This window comes from Melospiza georgiana, chromosome Z (assembly GCF_028018845.1).
Source record: "Melospiza georgiana isolate bMelGeo1 chromosome Z, bMelGeo1.pri, whole genome shotgun sequence".
In the NCBI taxonomy this organism is placed as follows: domain Eukaryota; kingdom Metazoa; phylum Chordata; class Aves; order Passeriformes; family Passerellidae; genus Melospiza; species Melospiza georgiana.
Genome location: NC_080465.1, coordinates 34,448,546 through 34,472,367, shown reverse-complemented (window position 1 = coordinate 34,472,367; position 23,822 = coordinate 34,448,546). Strand labels below are relative to the sequence as shown.

Genomic DNA, 23,822 nt, shown 5'->3' with positions numbered 1-23,822 from the left:
TGCCTTAAGTCATACCGCTAGGCATATGAAACAATTTGCAATTTATATAAAGCATTTCCTGTCCTAGGCTATTACCATTAATACAGAAAGTCTTCAGTCAACTGGTCAGTATAGTAAACAGTAACTTATTTTACCCAGGTATTAAATCCACTAGTCACACCTCCACAGCAAATTCTGCATTCATGATGTATACACTCCTTCTTATGAGAAGCATGAATTTTAGGTAAATAAAATATTTATGGTAAGCACTGAAAAAAAATTTCTTGCCAATGCAGGCAGACTTTATTCCTTTGAAGGCTCACAGTCTTCACTGTTCCAGAACCTCACCAATGCATGCAATATTCTGTGTGCTGACCACTCACTTAAAAAAACCCAACTGGCAGCAAAATTATACAAAACTGTGCTAGCCAAATTTGAAAACAGAAAGAAATTAGTTTAAAAGCCTGGTATAAAAAATGTACCCAACATCACACAAATTTGAAAACAAAGAAACAAACAAAAATAATCAAAAATCTCGCCAGCAAACACACAACTGACAAAACACCCCCTAAACGGTCATTTAGTTTAAATTACATTAGGTTATGTAGCTTGGTATTCAGGCAAAACCATCAGGGTAACACACTTATTTTCACTTATTCCTCCCTTAGGACTTCCTTACACTGTATTTGAAATCTTATTCAATAGCAGAGAGAGACAAACAGCATTGTTATTACCCAAGCCCTTCCCTGGTACTACCTTCCATTTGAATTTTTGGAGACAACTATCCGCCCACAAAGCTGGTAATATGCAAAGACCAAAGACCAAAGCAAAGACCATGGTAGAAAGCAATTCAGATTAGTACAGTTGCATCTCCCTCCTCAACACTACCTCCCCATGAGATAGCAGCATTTAGCCAGCTAGTTGTATCTTTATCAGTGAATTTCGGGATCATTGCTGCAATACTAATGGACTTACCCATACGATCCTTTGAATGATCAAGCCAACTCACCACTAGGCCATTTTCCTTCCTTTAATACCACTGGGGGTTTTGTTTCATTGCTTGGGGGTTTTGTTTATTGTTGGGTTAGGATTTTTTAAATAATTTCTTCTGCCTCAGATTACAGTTGTGGCAGAAAAGTTGATTCAAAGCAAAAAGAAACAGTAGCTAGCTGATATTACACATTTGTATACATAAAGAGAAAGAATGGAAAACTATTTTTCAAAACAAACAGCTGTGGAAAAGGAGTGAGAGCTCTCAGAAAAACAGTGAGAAGAGAAGAGATAACTGAAGGAGAAAAAAGGAGATAGGTGCTCCTATTGAAAACAAATTATTATTAAAATAGTATGCACCGAAATCAGCTGAGAATTACTTCACAGTTTTTATCTATACTTTAGCATTGTCAAAAAAAGGTGAGTCTGATAGCTTTTCATAGACTACTGGAATTTCACTAAGAGAGGACTTTATTTGATCCATTGCTATACATTAACAGGTATAATGTTACATGTAATGTAGCAACAAGGCAAGGGCAAAGATGGCAGATACAGCTTTGTCTTACAGACCAGAAGCTGGGCATAGGAAAAACCTGCTAGTATTTTAGGAAAAGTGTTTGCCCTCTCTTTCTTTTTAGAACTAGAAGTCTCAGTCTTAGCTCTTCTAAACTTAACAGATTTACCAACAAGTGACAACGTTCTATTTTAGGAATTATTACTGCTCACAGCAGCAGTAATGCACTACAGGAGTACTGCAGTGGAGGCAATGATTTTTAGCGTTGCAGGAGGTTGAAGTTGTGTAGGTGATTAGAGTCGTGGGTTTGGGTTGAGGCTACTAGTAGGGCCAGCCCTGTGCCTGCTTTGCAGGTGGAGAGTGTTAGTATGAGGATGGGTAGGATGGTAGAGGCTGATGATTGTACTTGGATAGGTCATTTGGCTAGGGCAATGTATATGGACAGTATTATGCTTTCCAAACATAGTAGGGCTGAGATTAGTAATGCTGTCTTACAAATGAAATGCATTAAAAGACCACCAAACAAACAAAACCTTTCTCTACAAAAAACTTCCTTCTTAGAAGTCTCATCAGATCTTGAAATATAAATGTCAGATCACCATGTGTCAGGAGACAAATGTTTATTTGCTTTATATTCTGCATGTAAGTTTTATTTGCAATCTCCAACTTAAGAGGGCATGCACTGGACTGTCCTCCAGTCAGAAAGCAGCCCAGCACCCAGAGTACTGTTTCATGGTAATCTAACAACTGACTACAAAAAAGCAATCAAGAGGTTCAGCCTCCAAATATTTCAATGACTGAGGGAATGGGGACAGATGATGAGACAAGGAACTTTCCTGGTCATCTGTCTTATTAAAAACATGGATTTTCCTTATCAACATATCTCTACCAACGCAGCATCTGAATATCACAAGAAAATACTGATTGGTGTATATCCTCACATACTACTCTACAGGGGCAACAAAGCAACAGAATAAGCAGGAAGGAAGAAAATCTAGGCAAAATTGACCATCTGCTTGAATCTCAGGTGCCACAGGATCTAGTGCCAAGATGAAGCTCATCTTGCTGGCTCACCATCAACCCACCACTGCCAACAGAGTCTACTACTCCGAAAATAACACAGGCTACACTTTGAGCCACTTTTGTGTCTTATCTGTATTTTTAAAAAGAAACATGAGCATAGCCAAATGTTCCAGTTTTTGACAGATCATTATCCAGATTCAGTAAGCCAATAATCAATTCACCTCAAGTCAGGTGGTTTTTTATCATCAGAGAAGCATCAGCAGTTTTATATGACAACAAGTTCTTAAGTTCAACAGCAGATTGCATTGCACATGGACAGAAAGAGAGACCCAAATTTACCATAAGGACTCACCCATATTGTGAAAGCAAGACATGCCAATTCCTTAGGTTACTATTTACCCAACTGAATAGGCATACACAGTTCATCTGATCACTAAAATGATTAAAAAATAATCCTATTTAAACCTTTTCAAACCACTCCAGCATGAATTTGACCCTAAAAATATGTAAGCTTAAAAACTGCCAAGAAAACAAACAGATCACAGGCATTTAGAATTGACCAAGTCTACCTGAGAAAGCAGAAAAATCAAGTAAGTGTCAGTACTGGTCTGCAGGCAGAAGAAAAATCCAATTTACTATTTCTATTCTAAATTTCTATTCTGTTCAACACTAATGGGAATACACAGAAGTATAAAAGATTATCAGATTTATTGAATGGGACTCAGTATTTTTAGATGTAAGCTTTAACATGAGATCTTTGCAGGTAAACTGAGAATTTACTGTATTTGCATACTCCTTATCAGACTAATAGTTTGTATCAAATAATCAAGCTGAGGTCATTGTATGCAATATGATGTACAAAAATGATCATCTGAATATGGCAGAGAGCGATAGTGCCAAAACTTAATATATAGCATGTAGATACAGACAAGTAGATGTCCACCATAAAAAAATACATAATTTTGATCTGTTGAACATTTCTGCTAGAAAATAGATCCAAATAAGGCATACTGACAAGAAAATAGGTTGAGAAGGAACCTCCTTGGAGAGCTCGCATATACGAATAATAATGACAGCTCACTACAAGTTTTACATTAAATGAACAGAAATTTCACTTATCTTGCTATGGGGAAAAGAAAATCATGCTGCAAGTAGGACACCAGATGAGGCCAGATGTTTATGGGACTAACACTGCGTCACACAAATATTGGCCTAGATCCAAAGAGACAATTAGGACATCATGATCCTAGCAAGACACTCTTCCTAAACTTCAAACCAATTTACTTGTATTTATTACATAGTGAACTTAGAGCCTATGCTGGAGATATTCTGAACTAAAGTGTCTAAAAGCACACTGCATTATACTTAACACGCAATACTTTGAAAGCACTGCATTGCATCCCATGAAATTAATTATTTATGTTTAAGTAAAAAATTATATAACCTCAAATGGTTAAATGAGCACAGCTACCAAGAGAAGAATACATAGTCTATAAATGGAAAAAGTAGCTCTAAGTCTGATACTGTCCTTAAATTACCACATTTTAAAGAATGGCATCCCAAAATACACACCTTGCAGTGTTCTACAACCTACAGTATCTGAGCTGATTAAGCACTGACATCAGCAGAGAAGCTTCTGCTCTCTAAAAGCATTGTTCACCACTGTGAAGTGCAGAGGAGAAACAATTATTTCATAATTCCATTGTGAATATATAGTTTTCCCTTTATCTTCAAGGAAATCTATATAAAAATAACAATGTTGTATTTTGACATACATTCTAAAGCAAATTTTCACAGACAAAATACCATAAATCTTGCTACCACATTCATGATTTCAAGAACTATTAGGCAGAGATAATATACTTACAGGATTAATTCAGTTAACTTCAGGTATGTAAATACAGTCCTTGTGTAAAAATAAGTGCTGCTTCTTTCACTCTTTTCCACCGTGCGCACACACACACACCCCAAAAAAAAAAAAAGGCAAAAAGACAAAGAAATGCATAAAGAGAAAAGTGATTCTGTTTTATTTCTCAATATCCACGAGGTTTCATTAATGAGTTATCAAGCAAAAAGAATAAAAGTTTCCATGCCTGCAGCTGGCAAGAGAGGCACTCTCCATAGCCGAATTCAAAAGAAATGTCAGTGAGAGTGGCAGCAGCTACAGTCAATGCTGGAAGCTGATGCCTCTGCAGGAAGAGGATGCTGGGAGATTCTACCAATCTGTGCTGCAGCCTAATTCTAATCCATCACTCCTAACTGCAACGGGAAAATGGAGACATGAGGAACGCAGAGTAATTTATATTTACAGACAAAAAAGGAGTCACCTTTGTATTTGCTGAATACAAAAAAAAAGAAAAAAAAGACAAAATTAAAGACAAAAAAGGAAAAGTATGCTAATGAAACTGCAGTAAAGTATGTTAAAGCAACTGCAGGAAAACTAGATCAAATATATGAGAGTTCATAGCAAGGAACACTGAAGAAAAATAACTAGCTCATGCTTGATTTTCTTTATTTGACAGTACTCAAACATCCCTTTTTTTTTAATTAACCCTTCAACATTCTTTCCCGGAGAAATCCAAATTTTTAGCTAGAGTTCTATGACCAAAACAAATCACTAACACAGACAGCTGCTAAAAAACAATTCTCTTTATGAATATCAGCTGCCACAGAAGAAAGCAGGAGTCAAAAGCAAAACAGCTACAACACAGATAGTTTTATCCCCCTTGGTCTAATCTCTCTAGATGAGATATGATGAAAGTTCAATACATGGGAGCTAAGCAGCAGAAAATTACACAATGTCCTCCACTAGTACCTTCAAAAGGTATTCTTTAAAACTGTAGCAACTGAACTAATAGTATCTAGTTCTAGCTACGCTTACTGTTATTTACTCACAAAAATGAATAAAATGGAAACTACAGGTTTGCATTTACTTATTTCAGGTGCATGCGAAATAGATATCAGCAGTAATACTTCAAACCAATTTATTTAAACAATGTACTTTTGTTAAAACATTCTTATTTGTAACATACTAGGAAAGAATTACACAGTATTTTCTACAACACCTTTGGAACCAAGGGCTATGATCAGGTGGAAGAGGTTTCATGAATTTTTTAAACCTTTCAAAGAGATGAAATTGACACCTGTAATTTATGGACAACAGCACCTTTAAAATCGGGACATTCTACATTTTCCATAAAACTTGAACGAGTGGTGTTAAAGACCAAGGAGTTGAGAGATATATATCTAAGTTCTCCACCATGTCATTTGAAGGAGTACTTAGTATATTAACTGACCATTTGCATAACAATATTAGGGGCAGGGAAAGTAAAAGTGCCAAGATTTCTGTGACCTTGTTTACACATGAAGAACAGACAAGTTTTAATCGAGGCTGCCCAGTCACAAAGAAGTCAACTCAATTTCCCCACAAAACATAGAGTGTTCTGTTTTTAACATAGGATAAGGTTCAGACAGTCCACATCTGACGGCTCAGAAACTACCTTCTAGAAAAAGCTGAGTGAGTCAGGAGAACATTTCCACAGAGCTGACAAAAACAAGCCTTCTGTCTGCAAATACAAACCCATGCTCAAACATTTTCCCCTCAACTGACTTAAAGGAAAATGAACTAATACACATACACTAAACCTTCCACACAGATTGATTCCCAAAACACTCTGTGACAGCATTTAATCATATGGGAAGGAAGGGGTGGACATGACATAACCAAAGCAACACTATTAAAAAAAAAGGTCATTTTTTTTGTTTGTTTGATCACTTACACAGGCAAATCTGGGTTTCAGTCTGTTTTCCTTAAAAACAATCCTGCTTCTCAACACATTCTGACTAATTTATTATTTTTCTTCATTGATGAGTTAAAACTCATCTTTCCATTTTCTTGTCTAAAGCACTTACATCTTAATGGTTGCACCACAAATCCAAAAGTCTACATCACTTTCCAAGTCTCAGAAGTTATTCAGATAAGGCAATTCCTGAGCTGCAGGGCCACAAATAGTGTTATGCAATCTTTATCAAAGCACAGAACAAACATTACTTTCCTGAAAGATCTTTAAAGAAAGAAAACAGAGATATCATAATGTATTCCAGCATAATATCAAGATTCCAACACAACACTTAAATAGATTCCATAAGTCTCCAGAAAGTCCCACTCTAAAAATTAAGTGAATTTAAAGCCACAACGTTGATTTGTAATGAATGAACAAGCCACAGAACTGCAAAGAAATATTTATGCTCAAGTAAGACAGATTTCTTTTGGTGAACGTGAGATAACAGAAAAACATGCTGTAATATCTTTTTGTGCACCAGCTTTTAAGCAAAGCCTTGCAAAAAGAATAAAAGAGTGTGGAAAACATGCAGAGTTTTGGGCACTTCTGTGGTTTTTTTGAATTTGGGTTTTTGTCTACCTCCTCTCCTCGGTTTCTAAGGAGCTACAAACACAAGTGGAAACACACGTGTCAAAGTGAACAGAAGATCCCAATACAAACAATAGCACAATGTGGCCTGACATTTTCTACTGAAATACAAGCACAAAGAAATCTTAAAGCACAGGCAAAAGGTGTAGTGGGAATAAACAGGTGTTTAGACATGAAAATGTGTAACCATGAAAGCGTGTAACCAATGGAAACCCCCCCAAGTTTAAAAATCTATAATCTTAGAACTGTTTGGGGTGAGGAAAGATTAGAGAGATAAGGCTGCTGTATCATTACTGCTCTTTCAAATCTTGAAACTCACAATATAAAGTAGCTAGTGGGTCATGTTTTTATATTTATGCAGCTATAAAAATATTATCTTCTAGACACAAAAACTGCCATTACTCGAACTTTTTGCCAGTAACCTTGAAGGTCAAACATAAGAAAATAAAATATTGATGATTTAAATTGTCACAGCTGCTTCTCACCATCTCAAGACAATGCCAAAATGTGAGTTTAAACTTAGGAAGACAGGAACTGTCCCTAAAAGTTGTTGGCTTGCTGAATTAAAATTTGAATTTAGAGCCATTTCCTTAACTGTTCAATTTCATTCACGGACAAAACACTCACATGTGCAGGTGTAACTGAAATCTTAACTACACATCTAAGATTACAAGGATAACCTGCTCTAACTTCCTTAAACACTTCTGGCCCTTAATCTATCACCCCAGTAATACCACACAGAGCTGCTTTGGCAGGATCAAGGATTAACAGTACACAACTTCGGTCAGGCAAAGAAAATGCAAAAGAGAATCAACCAAGTATGTCTCTTTCTGCTGAAATTGATAAAGACAAAAAATCCCAGGAGTTCCATTCTTGATCAAAAATCATCTGTCTGCTTTGCTTACAGAATGCAAGCTCCCATTCTTCCAATACTTAATGTTTTAAACACATTTAAGTGAGATCTCACTCTCTTTCCACTGATGACATGACACAGGGTCTGGTGTCTAAAATTTCTAGAAAAATAGCACAACATCAAGACTTCCTCTTCATATGAGCTGCTTGAAGCCATCAGGCAGACTACTGCATTTCTTCCCAAAAACTATGACAGAGCATCTTCATACAGAGCATCTACATAACCACACAGCTATATAGATAGAGCAGTTGCTCTAAATGCTGCTATTCATTTACATAAGCCTCTGATATTGGTTTAGTAAACAAAGGCACTATCTTTGCCTTTATCTCAAAGAGAAAGACTGCATGGCAATCTAAGGCAGATTGAATTGACAAACATAACTTGATGGCTACTTATTCCTTTCACATACAGATGACATTTTAAGGAACAGTAAGTAAAATGAGATGGACAGAAATAGAAACAAAATTATAATTTCATACATGTTCTAAACAAATTGAGAACTTCAGAGGATAAAATATATACAGAAATCAAAATAGCAGTGGCAAGGTCAGTACATCCTAAGCATAATACAGTGATGGTTAAAAACTGTTGGAGAACTCAAACCGCTTTCAATCTAGTTGTAAAGCCAAAGACAATATAACTTAGAAAATTACACTTTGACAACAGAAAACATGAATATCTGCAAAGATTCAAAGAGATTTTCAGAATTCTCTATGAAGAGATTTTCAGAATTATTTGAAATTAAGGTAGCAGAAATATTTTGAAAAAATAGAGAAGTAGCGAATTATCTTGTTTAGTGAGACTGAAATTAAAGTTGTAGTTTTTCCACAGTAAGATTTAGGTATTGATGAGGCATTTTTAGCAAGCATTACATAAAAGAATAAACCACACAAAATCTGCTCCATCTATGTATGTATATCTATGTTTTTGTATCTGTAGATGCTTGGCAGGCACTAGGTAACTCAGTCAAACACATCCACCCAGACCAAAACTTGGAAGCAAACACTCCAGTGCAAAAATGGTAAAAAACAGCTTACCACAACAAAACTTCTTGTCAGAGGCTTCAGTTTCCACAACAGAAACCACAGTTTGTCTCTAGTTACTCAGTCCCTTTTACAACAGAATATGCCAATCAAACTAGCTCTGAGTTAACACAAACAGATAATGGTGAATTTACTTTGACATATATTCCACCTATTATCTTTGGAAGATTGAAGATGGTCTATGAAGTGTTGCTACCAAACCACTACTTTCAAAACTCAGTTACTTTTGTTGGCAGAGAAGATATTAAATGCTAGTGCTTGCTTTAAGTAAAATAGCAGAGTGACCTACTGTAATAGTCTTTCTTCACCTTTAGTACCAGTAAACAAAATTCACAGTAAATACCTCTGTTTAAAGGTTTCTTCATGTTTCTACAAAGCAAGTATTTTGTGATCATTACATGTTTTGGAGTTGCTGCTTATATCTACAGTAACTACCATGAGTAGAAGATGACAAAAGAGAATCTAATACACTTAAACCACTGGAGCAAAGACTGATTTTCTCCTGGGCCTGTCCTCAGACATGACAGCCAGCACATGGGATTTAAGGAAGGATTTTACCATATTAAGGTAACTTACTGCCCTTTCAACATCTAACCTGCACAATCTGGTATCTGTTGGTAAGCAATAATATTAAAAGAAGCTGAAGTCAAGCTGGATTAGAAAAACCATTCACTAGCATCTACTGGTGCAAAATACAGAGCCGTGTTACTCTATAGATATTTCACACTAAGAATTGCAGAGTGGTGTGTGAAATACATGAAGATCTGGTTGTTACACATTCTTTCCCAATTCTCTAAACCACCATGATGATCTGACAGAATCTGAACCAAAACTGATCTCAAAAGTAAATGTGAGTCTTTGTTGACCCAACTCCCCATAAAAAAAGGTCCATTTTAGTTAAATTCAATAAGATATAACTAACTGCAACAAAGCACTCAAACCAATGCCAGGCATCTCATCACAGAGCTGTAACAATGTCACCTTCCTATCCAAAACAGAGGAAAATGAAACACTGACACAGAAAAATTAAGAACGTGACCACTAACAACAGCAAAATAAAAAAAACAAACACAGCTTCCCAGAAACTTAAACCTCGAGCCATTCATTGCTTCAATATAGTAATGAAAAAACTACAATTAATTCTCTGTTCATAGATAGAGAAAACTCAGGAACAACCAGTATGGCATTAGATTTACAAAGGGCTTTCCCTCAGGCAAACTACTAGCATCATTTGTAAACTACAATCAAAGCATTTCAAGAAAGATAAGATGGAAGACTTTCAGAAAACATTCCAAGATTTTTTTTCAGTTTCTTAGCCACGTTTTTTTTAACAGTCATATCTTTGAAAGAATTTGGGAAAGGCAAGTCTAATCCAGTGAAGAATCCTGCCCAGATACAAAAAAATATACACATTCACTATGTTCAATGTGATGTTAAGTAACAACACCGTTTTTTGCCCATTAATATTCTCTCTATCATCTGTCATTGACTCTTCTATACAATGCTTATTGCAGATGGAAGCAATACTAGCCAGAATAAACTGACATCCTAACTTGTGTTATAAAAAGTGTACCTGTAAGTCAGCTATGAACACAGAAGAGACACTCAGGAAGAACAAATTATTTATTATTTATTTTGGCTCTACATGCCAAAAATAAGCAACCATGCCCAGCTCAGACATCAACAGAAAACAGCAAAACCACTTTCTCATGGAACAAATGAACACTGGACAAATAGTCTCACATATCATTTCAGAGTTACTCTTGTCCCTGTCCCAGGGGAGAACAGCAGCTGAAGAGATAAGTTACCCAATCATGGACAAACTGCAAGGCAGTCAAGGAAGAGTAAGTAATCTTTAACATGAAGAATTCCCAACTTGAACATACCAGGTTCTTGTTTCCTTCTAAGTGTCAAGAAACAATGCTTAATTTTTCTCAGTTCTACACAGATCAGACTTTACTATTCTAGGTAAGATACAAACAGAGGGTCTGGCAATATGTAAAATACAATTTTCCAAGGCCATGGATGTTTTGGCCATGAAGTTCAGTCCAAACCTACTGCTGGGTCTAGAAGTGTTTTAGTGATCTGAGGATATCAGCAAAAGTCCCTTCCTCATGTGTTTCATGGCATAAAAATGCAATAAAATCCTGGAGAAAAACTAAAACCACGTACAAACAGCATAATGTGTTTTCATCACAGTTTAAGACAGTTGTTGCTTCAGCATGAGATCTTACAACAGAGAAATGACTATCTCACTCCATTAGGGGAAAACATCTGTGCAGCAGTATATTATAAGACAGAGCAACTTCCATTTTGAAAATCTTGCTTAGATAGTCTTGCATAACGTATGATCCAAAATTTTCCCAATAACGTTAAGTGACTATATTTTTTCACCATGCAAAAATGTCTAAAGCTGTCAGTATGTAACTCAGTTACTAGATTTCTGGTTTAATTCCTTACACTTGTCACATTTGTTGACAAATATTTCATCATATATATCAACCTACTCATACTTCCATTTCTCAACTCTTGAGGACTTTAACTGTTCTGAAAAATGTGAATGTAGTCAGTGCATATAAAATTATATTTCCCTGGAATGGTGTGCGCACAGTATTCTATTTCTGTATAAGGAATTTCAAAAACATACATTAAAAAAAAAATTCTACTTACACAGGGATGTTTTCATAGGCATCTTCAAAGTTTTCCTGCAGAAGAAAAAAAGAAGTTTCAATCTAATGTGCATTTGTTTTGTAGCACAGCAGAAATTTACCATTACCAGATAGCACTTACTTCTGCAATAGACAGTAATCACCACAATAGTCACAGTCTACTGACTCTTTGCTAAGCTTTCACTGCAAATCATTATACAGAGATATTTCCGATGGGCTACTACATCAGACTACAGCTGAATTAAACCAAAGATGTTTTCCTTTTTAGATTCTAAGCTTCCACCATGTAAATCACAGAAGGCAATACAGGCTTATGCCTCAGGAGTCTGTGCAGCACACGTCAGGATGCACTAGCTGAACAGTATAATCAACACACAAAACAAAAGGTGCATATACCTGATATGCAGGTTGGCCAGAGTACATACAAGAGGTCTGGAATGCATGACAGATAGCATGCACATACAGCTAGCTCCCACATTAAAAGCTGTTATGTCAACAGCTTAGTCCAGAAATCTGGAAGTTGTTGCTTTCCACCTAGACTCAAATTTCAAATTGAAATAAAGGAAGAAATGCACAAATGTAAAAAATGTAAAAACAAGCAGAACAGCTTAGCTCAAAGATCATTTATTTCTGTATCCAGTTTCCAAAACTGGGCTCTAGAACTGTGTAGCGAGGACAAATGGGCTACAGCACTCCCTCACAAATCCCTCTCCACCTCACACTTTCCAGCCTCTGGCAACCCCAGGTATTCAAGGCCTAAATACAGTCTGATCATCACGTGATTGTCAACAGATCTCTGTTCCTTCCAAATACCAGTTTCCTCAAGCGCATGTAGACTCTGTTTTATTCATGAGTTATAAAATTAGTAAGGAATTCCATGAGCCTGATACCCATTTTGTGCAAAATAAGAATTTCTACTTGAACCTGGCTCCAGCTACCTTTGTTTAACAATTCCTAGTTTTATTTATTCAAAAACAATAAAGAATCAATTTGTACTTACTCTTTTCTTAAAATTTTGAAAGCTTTTGTTACATTATCCGACTCACCTCTCTTCTGAGCCAAAGACTTCTACTTTACTCAGTCACTCTTCAATCAAAAACTATGTCCCACATGTAATTGTGTGTTCTGCTCTTTCCTTAAGAAAAACTAGAAGCATGATGGAACAGATTTTTAATATATCCCGGGAAGGTACCTCGAGAAGACTAACCCCCATTTCCATACACCCCTTTTCATTTAGCCTCTGGAGTCTGCTCCAGGCTAGACACTCTCAGCTCCCTCAGCCCCTCCTCACACGATTTATGCTCCAGACCCTTCACCAGTTCCATGTCCTTCTTTATACATGCCACAGCACCTCACTGTCTGCCTTGGAATGAGGGGGACTAAATCAGAGCACAGAATTTCAATAGTGGTCTCATCAGAGCCAAGTACAGGGAGAACTTGAAAGAACTCAGAAAAAGCCATTTAAAAGAACTCTGAAAAAGCCAGTTAAATGATCCTCCTGATCTGTGGCAAACTGGAGTTTCAAAAAGCTGAATAGAAACCAACAGGAACATCCTGAACAGAAATTATGCTACCCATGTCTCACCCCAGACACTGACAGCAGTCACCAGTCTTCTAATAAACTCCTTCACTAAAGACTACTTGCCTCCTTTAGACACTTCTGGAGACAAAAGAAGAAATTCAGCAGAACAAACACGGCAAAACACACTTATAGCTTTTGGAGCACAACTCCATTTCTCCTAAGAGAACAAACCTGAAAAGCAAAAGTCAACGTACTTTTAACTGTCAAGTACTTAATAAAGAATAGTAATGACTGGAAATTCACATGAAAAAATATCTGTGATTTGACTCTTTTGCAGGCTCTTTCAAACCTTCATACAAGGGCAGCACCTCCATTCAGGAAGAAACAGAGAGAGAATCTGCATTCTGTCTAGCTAAACGCCTCCTTTGCCTGGTGGCTTCTGAGTTTTGATTCCTGTCATTCACACTGTTCAAATGGCTGTCCAAACATTTAAAAGGATGAAGTACAACCTTAATCTTTTTCCCCAAACACCAAGGCATATGCATAGGGAATAGTCACAGACTTTCAAGGGACTCCTCAAAGGCGCTGAAAACAAAGTCACTGAAGGCAGCTTCTATGTTAAAAAAAAAAAAAAAAAAACAAAACCAACAAAAACCAGCAAAACAATAAAAAAAACCAAAAAGCCAATCCATAGGTATTTCTGAATTTTCCCATGTCTTCCTATTCTCACTGTACGCAAAATGGATGTTAGACTGCACGTAATGGATGTTAGTCTGCAAATTGATATCTTAGTCCCATTTCCACAGGCTTGTACAAGTTTGCAGTTTGTAAAGGAGCATGTGGCTTATAGTCACAGGGACTCCCAGGACTGCAATTTTTCCTTATTCAGTCCTTTGTTGCAATTTTTATTAAGGTTTAATAAAGCTGTTAAAATTTTAAAAGTGAGGGTCGTTTCTCACAGTTTCAAAGACGAAACCAGTTTCCAAACAGCTTCTCTAAGTCAGCAGTCACCATATACTCTTAATATCAAATGGAACAGAATATAAATATATACACGTCCCCCCTCCCCCTTTTCTGTTAAGAAATTTTATGACTATTTTTTTTCTCCTTATCCTTAGCCAGGACTACATAAAAAATTATTCAAAGAAACTGGTGGCTAAGAATTTTTCATTTCAGGTCCACAAAAGGGATAACCTAAAAACACTGTGCATTTAAAAGTTACCAAACATTATAGCGATATGAAAGCTCCTTAGAATATTACTCCAGAATACCAAACAACAACATGCTATCTCTCCACTTAGCTGACTTGACTGAACTGAGAACTGCTAACAGAAGCTGGATAATAACAACGAACACCAACGCAACTCCCAGACAGTCGAGTCGGGAAGACCCTTGCTCAGGTGAAGACCCATCCCTGTGATTATGTAACTTGTATGGAAATCATTAACTAAATAGAGGGGCTGTACTTGGGAGGTTGCTAACACTCAACTCCGCGCCTAAATAATGGCATGGGAAGCCTGGAAGGGCATGCTTGACTTGTGGAATACCACTGAGCACCCAGGCTTGCGCAACTCTGAAAAAAAATAAATAATCAATGTCCCTCTTGTGGAATTATTAGCTTGTTGCACATCAGTTAACAAATCTGGTTTCTGTGGACAACTCTAAAGCATTAAGTATCAGAAATTACTACTTCACAAAAAAAGAATAATGGAGGTGAACAAAAGAGCAACTTATCGGTCTTAAATGACGAAAATTTAGTTTGTGAGACTGTTCAGTCCAAAATAAATACATCCAGCCATGAAAATTGGGTTTGACTCATCTGAAGTTAAGAGAAGTAGGGTAACACAGCTACACACATCTACAAACTGCAGATAGTACCTGCATGAACTAAAAAAAGAGAAGCAGTTCTGAGAACTTGACTTATGAAACCATCTATTAATATGCAGGAAAGGTGTCCATAAAGATCGGATGGCAGTGGACAGAACAACTGTTGCTTAAATGGGCAGTTGCATGAGAAAACACAACTCAGTACTACATATTTTCCCATACGTTAGGAAACAAAATACCCAGCATTACAGCAGGATCCAAGAGGTTATTTGTGATGTATCTTCAGCTAATTCATAAAGTATTGATGTAAAGAAGATGTATTTTGATGAGCCAAATAAAATTTAGGTTTCATCTCAAAAATTTAAGATGCTTTTCACTTCCTAGTATTTCTGTAGAATTGACAAAACTTTGCATTATATAGTGCGTAAAAATCATAATTTTTTAACTACTGCTTCATTAGACTTCATAGCAGTTTCTTACAGAAAAGAGCAATCTACTCTACAAGCCAGTAGAAAATAAAATGGAAGTTAAACTACATCCTTATGTTTATAGGCAAAAAAAACCCCAACATAGGAGAGAAACATCATTTCAATGCTATCTTGGCAGAGAAACAACTTGGGAGAGCAGAGGAAGGAAAAGATATCTCCCAGTCTTCATCTCTGTCACCTACATATGCTTTATTTGACACTTCGACACCAGATCCAGGTATTAACAATTAATAGCCTTGGAAGAGAAACAACTGAATAACACACAGTTCAAAGGGGAAGGAGATGATGAAGTTGTTACAAAACAGGAAAATTATTTCCCCTTGCCAGAGACAGAAATAGCCTTGAGGCAGCAAGAATGGAATGAAAATGCATAAGTTCTGCTCTACACAGTACAACCAATTTTCACATGAAAAGTAAAAAGTAAAATTATTTCTCTAAAAAAAAAGCACATATTTTTGTGGTTACATATTATTTCAGATTTTTTGATTTGAACTATAAACATAACTCATCTGCTTTTTAAAAACTCTCAAGATTATTTGCCTAAAATAAGAGTGTTGTTCGAGAGAGCTGAGTGTACAGACAATGGTCGTTGTTTTGGAGAAGCTGTGTTTTCTACTGCAGATGAAGAACTTCAGTAGTGAGAAGCCAAATAACAGACTTGGTAATTCAGACTTACTTATTCACTCTCATCTAAATAGAACATGAGACATTCAAAACTTGGTTTGGAGTCATGCTTGAACAAAACAAAACAAAAAAAAAAACAAAAAAAAACCAAAAAAAAGAAACTAAAACCAAACCACAAAAACAAAATGACACCAAATATTACAACGCCAGAGACACATCCACACACCAAGAAGAAATGTGGATCTGATAAGGTAAAACTCACTTTTGCTAGAGTTAACTAAAGAGCTGATGAACAATTAGAAATTAAAACATTTCAGTGTCATTTAGCTTGAAAATTAGATGTCAGTAACCACAAGAACAAAGGCTTCCCCATTACAGTCTGGAACACAGATTTTGGCCTTTTGATTTTGGCTGCTGATCACCCAAAAATTTCCAGAAGATACAAGAAAATTGAGTCTTTAAAAAATATATATACCCTCCAGTTTTTACACAGAACAGACATTTGCAATGGAAACAACTGTTATAATTAAGAGCAGCTAACCAACATGTTACAGAAAGTAGACAGTTCCTACTCTGCCTTCAACTGCATGCAGCCAGATGATTCTTAGACAGCCATACTGTAAAAACCCGGGCAAGACCAAGAACAAACCTCAGCCAAAGGAACTGCAGTCACATGTGTCAGGCTGGCTGCATACCAAAGGCAGCCTCAAGATTAAGGTTTTTCTGAACCTACTTGTAAAGATGGGCAGTGACATTTTAAAAATTGGTATCACTCTCACCAGCTATTAACTGGGCGAGCTTCTACTGTTTTAAACAGCATCCTTCCTTCATGACTGGAAAGTGGGAAAATCAGCAGATTCAGCTACACACTCACCAAGTAAAGCATTATGACTACTTTAATTGACATACAAATGGCTGCTGTCAACAGTTATCCATGATCAGATTCATATCCAACATGCTGCTGAAGAACACATAATAGAGCTTCAGTTAAAAGTTGGCTAAACACCAGGACAACTTTACTTAGTGTTGACAGCGGCTTCTTCTTCCTTTTCAACCTGCAGTTCTTTCTACAAAGGAAGCACTTCTAAGAGGCAGAAGAATAGGATAGTAGCATAGAACTTTACTGCTGCAATAAAGCTTTCATCTTCCTAGCTGATCACCTTTTCTGTCTGTCTCACACAAACCTCCCTGGGCACCCCCAAGACCAAAGGAGTGTCATGTAGCTTCTATCTGTTTGAAAGTGGTACTGGAAAAATAAACAAACCAAAACAAACAAACAAAACACAAAACCAAACAACAACAACAGAACAAACAAACCACATAATCAAGAGTTCAACATTAATTACATTTGCACCAAAGTGCACTCCTCATAGAAAATCTCTGCAAATATTGCATATGATTCTATTATTGGTCAACCTCATTACACAAAACTGATTGCCAAGGAATCCTAACCTGAAAGGCAAATACAATCAGCTTGTCTGGATACATCTTCTTTTTCCTACAGTAGAAAGAGAAATTTGAGAAGAACACAAAAGCTAGTACAGGGCCCGAGAAGACTGAAAGAATACAAAAGCATTCTTCTCAAAACAGATACTACACAAGGGAAAATACTAAGCTTGTCCTTCCTAGCCAAAAGAAAGATTATTCAGTCAAATTAATTCTTGCAGCAGACAAGCCTCTAAGTATTTCAAGAACTCTGTGTCAAGCTCATCAGTTTTTTGTAAAATCTTGTACCATCATTCAGTCATTCCACAGAAATTGCATAAAACACCACTGAAATCAAAAAGAATTTTAGGATGCTATTTATTATGTTTATAAAGTTAGCAAGAGTTCTACTACATCTTTCTAGTCCTAATAATTCCAACATGAGTAAGTACTAGTTACAGCTCTTTTTCCAGGACACTGGACACAAACATGGATGAGATACCACTGCTGAAAGACCAATCTGATAAGGCTTTTCCTACTTTAAGCCACACAGCTTAACAATAAACTTTCAATAAACTTCGGTTGGCTTCCAATTTCATTATTATTTTTCATTTGATAAAAGAGGTGGACACAACGTAATTTCAGAGACACAAGCAGAGAGTACTTTGAGACACTAACTGAAGGCAGAGCAGCATAAAGAGAGCAAGTTAACTCTCTTAACACAGGCAGTCAAGGCATGAGCAACTTGAAAGTTACCAGCCACACTGAACTCAAACCAAAAAGCTTGGTCTTCCACAATCTGGGAAGGTTAGTATTTCCTAGCCAGTGACCTACCATCTATTTTAGTTCAGAATTGGCTCTCTCTCATCAAGTTTAACTTTCCATGACTCAGTAACATCCACAGAAACTTCAGCTCAGTTTAGTCAAAGGATCACTAGACAGTTTGCTGATAATGAAATGTTATCACTTCAAGAGATAGGGTATCAGTAGATAAGAAGCCAAGATACCTTTTGCCCTCACTTGAGTCAACACAACCTACCAAATAAAATAAAAGTTACGTGAAGAGGAAAGAAAAATATTATTGGAAGATCCATTTAACAAACAACAGAAAACAGCTCTTATTGGAGGTGGAGTATCATGCCTCCTGTCTCACAAGAGTAGGTCTATTTAGCATTTTCATCTAACCTTTCCACGTTCATTCCCATACTTCAGTGTTTGTAATGTGACTGATGAGGCAGAACCCGACAGTTTTTACTGACACGTAACTCACACATAGGATGGATTAAACACAAAGACATAGAGAAAGTCAAGCTGCAGTTACAATTAAGAGACAGTCCTTACTCAACATAAGAAACAGACACAGTGGAGTCTACTTCCCACTAAAGCAAAGTATAGATAGCTAGACGAAGAGCACATTGTGTTGTCCTGGACTTCACGAAGCAATTTCATATAAAGATGCTTGATACTTACCACTTCCAAGAGATGTCTAAAGCCACCTGGAAAAACCCTAATTATGGTTCACCATGCACTTAATATAGACTATGCAGACAAAATCAAATTACAGCTTTCCTAGAGGGCTATTTTGACAGTGTTACAGAATGTTTATAAACTACAATGTAATCAACAATCCTATATTAAATCTCATTCAAGACACATTACTTTGCCACTGGTGATATTAATACATTACAGAGATGACCCCAAGCTGGGGAACAGAACAGGTTTACCTCATATTAAAAACAATCTCCCTGTAACTAATAAAGGCTAGCTTTGCCTGTAACAAATAAAAAAAAGATGAAAGGGGCATTAAAATTATTATCTTAGGTTTTAACCTTCTCCTGTCTTCCTCTGGTTAAGTATCTGCTTGACTATACAGCTGATCACTCATTTGTAAAGAATATGAATTGTAATAGCAGCTGCTGCATATTTAGCACCACAAGGTTCTATTTTATGTGAAAAGCAATTTAAGTTATTTTTCTTAACTGATGCATTTCCTTTAAAAGAAGATCTTGCTGCAGTAATGGTAATTCCAACAACCCTATTTTTGAATAAGTTGTTCTTATTTCAGAACTTCAAAGTCTCTATATTTTCTGATCCATGAGCAGTACTAACTGCAGTAACAGAAGAGACCTTTAGAAATCAACTTTATCTACAGTTAAAAGTGGCTGTAATGCAAGATGAAAGCAGCGACTTTTGTCCAGAGCACGGCTTGTTCTCTCTGTGCAAGACTAGCTTCCATCTCTTCTGAAAACTACTTTATATATTTTCATTACCAGAAAAGCATTGTCAAAAGGTTTTAGTAATTCAAAAACATTACTAGTAAAAAATTAACTAATGATTAACTACTTTAGATGCATTCTAGGGAGTTTGTTCTTTACACCAGAAAAAAAAGCCAGACAAACACCTAACACAGAAATACGGTGTCACATTCAGACCAAATGTCACATTAAATTACACTAAGCAGAATCAGATCTTGACTTAACCAGCCAGTAAGCTAAAGTGTTAGTTCTTCCTGGGCTACTTACAGGCAAACACAAAAAGAACACATTCTCATTTGAAGTTACAGTAATTCTTACAAGAAAATAAAACAGAAAAACCCTACAAGTAACACAAAAATTTCATTAACATAAAGTAATAGTTAGCCTATTAATGCCCCCCTAAATTTTGGTAATGTGCCAAGTGTCCATGTAAGTCTACAGCTTTACTTCTTCTGTCATGTCTCCCCCAATGTCAATTCTTCCTCCAGTCCATCCCCAAGCAGAGCATGGTATTTCTTCAGGTACTGCAGGATCCAGAACAGAGACAACAAATGGACTACACAAGTGCACAGAAAGCAGCATGTGTTTCCCAGTCGGAAGCTGTAACATCTGACAGACAGTTGTAGTTCCATTCCCCAGCATGCACACCCCCCAGTACAGCTTACTGACGTCATGGGGAATTTATAGCCTTTCAAAGATCCAGCTGGCATGTAATAACAAGGACAGGATTAATAAGCAGTTGTTACCAGATGTATCACTCCTTCTACCCAAAGGGTCACTTTACCACAACTGTAAGTTTACAGTTTGTCAGTGCCTCTAGGCAGCTGCTCATGCACACACACTCCCTCCTCCTCCTCCTCCAGAGTACTCATGGGCAATCAGAGCACTGGCTCCTCTGCAGCAAGCCCACACCGCAGTAAGTGTCTCTGCCTCTCATGACTCACACGTTGCCAAAGGAAATCCTGCGTGAACCGCACAACGGTTCAATCCAAAGCACTCAACCTCCCCTTGCACCCTTTCTTCCTTCCACCAGCACCCAGAGACACAGAACTGAAAAAAAGCCAAAAATGTTACATGAGGTGTAGAGATCTTCTTTTAAATTATGGAAAGGGAAGTATCACACAGACAATTTTTCCAGGCTGCCAGGAAACTACTTATATCATAGCTGATCTCTACCTAATACAACTATCCTTATCCATTTTCATTTTAGCACACAGTCATTATATACTAGAAAGTTTTTATCAGTTTGTGGATGCTGTTGCAGAAGTTTTTGAAATTTCACATGGATTTTTTAATTACTCATTCACACAAACACTTAAGGGTGACTATTTTTTAATGTTAGAAAGATACCATTTAGACCAAATTCTGCAACTAATAAAATCTAAGGTCAATAGCTACCAGACCTCACATACATAAACTGAAGAGACCAAGTACTATGGTATGATCTACAAAGATATAAACCACAAAACTGATACAGAGTTTACCTTCCCAGAATAAAACTGCTTTATCTCATCTACAGCAAAGACCAGACCTAAAACAAAGAAAAAGGATCAGACACAAAACTTTCAGTCAAGGACAAGAGGAGCATGTTTCAGAGACAACTGTACAGGCAAGCCCTATATCCTTGGCTGTCATCACAAGATGTAATCTCAGCTTCCCCTTCTTCCTCTCGACATGTCTCCCTCACACCAGAGGACTTCCACAAACATCAAACACAAAGCAACATGTTATGTGGATTTAAAAAACAAAAGAAACTAAGCCAAAATATTAACCACACTGGACGTCAATTCTTTCAGTGATGTCAGGCAACTTCCTTTCTCTGCTGCACCAGAAGAAAACACCCACACAGAAACACTGACAGGAATTGAAGGCAACTGTACAAATCCCATTGGCCAAGACAAGTTGCTTTTTGTAGAAAAACTAGGTAACAGGACCACAAACTGTGTTCCATGTTGCAACTCAGACCGCTGTTCAGAGAAAGCACATAAACCACTAAGTAATGTCTAATTTTTGTCCCCATTATGTTTTCTTTACTGTTCCTTCATTTGTGCCCATGCACAGCTACCTGTGATGACATACCTGTAAGATGAACACTCTGGCTGATTCAGCATGAAACTAGTAACTTCAACATGTACCCAATAACTTCTTGCCTACTTTCCCTTACAGCCCTGAACATCCTCCTCTTCATTCACAAACATTACTATTTAAAATTACAAGCACTTTTTCAGTACTCCAGTGTACAAATTCACAACAAGCACTAACTGAGAAAGCAGTTAGGAGGAGTCTTTCACAGTGGAACTCTGAACTGCAGAAGATAATAAATACAGACCATGATTTCCAGGAAGACCCTCCTATGGGGGACCTGATTTGTGACACTAACATGACCCTATATTTGGTTCCAGTTCACAAAAAAGAACAAAACTGGAAAAATCTGCATTTAGTTTGCACTTCCAATCCAAATATAACTTAACGAACTCAGCAGCTAAAAATCCTATCATTCAAATAAGGAAAATGGACTTTTAAACAACCTACTTTTTTTCCTTTTTTTTTTTTTGGTCTTGGATTTTAAGACTCCTTTGGTGTCATTTGCGGAGAAAAATGTTCACTCTGAAGCTTAACTATACAACTTTGGCCATCCCTTCATCTCAACATGACTTGAAATTACATAGTTCACATTTAGCAGAAGATACAGCACTTTGGCAAAGCATCAAACCAAGTATGTCATCTTCGAGAAGGGAATGGCCATGAGCTACCCCATATTATTCAGAGCTACAACTGTGCGGCATTTCAATCCAAATGACATTAAAAAACAGACACTGAGCTGCTACTGAATGTCTCTTTCCCATGGTTTTAAGAAAACTTTGCTGAAGCTGAGTAGACCACCCCTTAACAAAGCCAGCTACTTCAGTGGTGGGAAGTAGACTACACAGGTAGGTATATTAAACTGTATTTCTCAGAGCTGCATATGTTTTTCCTGCTAATATTCTCCATCTGAACATGGCACAGATTTAAATATTATTTAGCAATATGCTTGCACCAAGTCTTACATTTAAATTCTTTCTCTGGTCCCAACCACACACTTAAATTTAGGCAGATTGCTTTGTCTCCAAAGTTGAGTTCCTAAGGTTTTCCCATTTCTCTTGAAAAGGAACATAATAATGAACATCTTCATCATCTATTAAAAATAATGTAATATTTAGATTAAAATGGCTCAAACACTATTGTTCTTCCTTAATGCAGCTAACAGAATTACTTTTCAAAATACTTTTCTTACTGGGAAGAGCCAAAAAAGCTGTACTACAATAAGTATTCAGTTATGCTACAGTTTATGAAAAAAGTCAACCCCTATTATATATTACTTTTCTCAAAGTCATTATTTTAAATTGTTTTTGTAACAAATTACTGATTCCCCAAATTAAGGTGGGAGGGTTTTGTCAAAAATGAGGACTACTTCAGTTTTTGCATGTTTACTCAGCTCCTTCCAGCCAGCTGAGCGAGAAGAACCTTGAACATCTGTGTAAGACGCCTCACTCTGCTGGTTTTGGCTGGGGTAATTTTGTTCACAGCGGCTAGCATATGGCTGTGTTTCGGATTTGTGCTGAACACAAGAGTTGATACCATAGAGATGTTTCTGTTATTGCTCAGAGGGACTTACCCACAGGCAAGTTTTTGTTTTCTGCTTTGTTTTTTGCTTTTTGTATTCCAGTTTGCGGAGGAAGTTGGGTGTGCATGGGAGGTTGGGAGGGGACACAGCAGGGGCAGGTGACCCAAATTGACCAAAGGGATATTCTAGATCATGTGGCATCATGCTCAGTACGTAAAGGGAAGGAAGAAGAAGAAAGTAGAAGAAGTAGAAGAAACATCACCACGCTATGGAGTGGTGATGTTTTTCTTCCCAAGTCATTGTCACCTGTGATGGAGCTCCGCTCTCCTTTGATGGCTGAACACCTGCCTGCCCAGGGAAGGAGTGAATTAACTCCTTGTTTTGCTTTGCTTTTGTGCACTGCTTTTGCTTTCCTATTAAACTGTCTTTACCTCGACCCATGAGTTCTCTTACCCTTCTGATTCTTTCCTCAATCCCACTGGTGGGGTAGTGAGCAAATAGCTGTGTGAGCTGTCA

At 37.0% G+C, this 23,822-nt stretch overlaps 1 protein-coding gene across 2 annotated transcripts in view; it reads right to left on the bottom strand.

The window, feature by feature from the left end:
- TTC39B (tetratricopeptide repeat domain 39B) overlaps positions 1-23,822 on the bottom strand; it is a 74,052-nt gene that overhangs the window by 39,854 nt on the left and 10,376 nt on the right. Inside the window, exon 2 of one of the 2 annotated variants that reach the window (XM_058043969.1) lies at positions 11,563-11,597. In XM_058043969.1, coding sequence (XP_057899952.1) covers positions 11,563-11,597 — 35 coding nt within the window. Of the gene's footprint in view, positions 1-4,373; positions 4,562-11,562; positions 11,598-23,822 lie in introns of those variants that run through there. The other variant, XM_058043970.1, reaches the window with a different exon arrangement.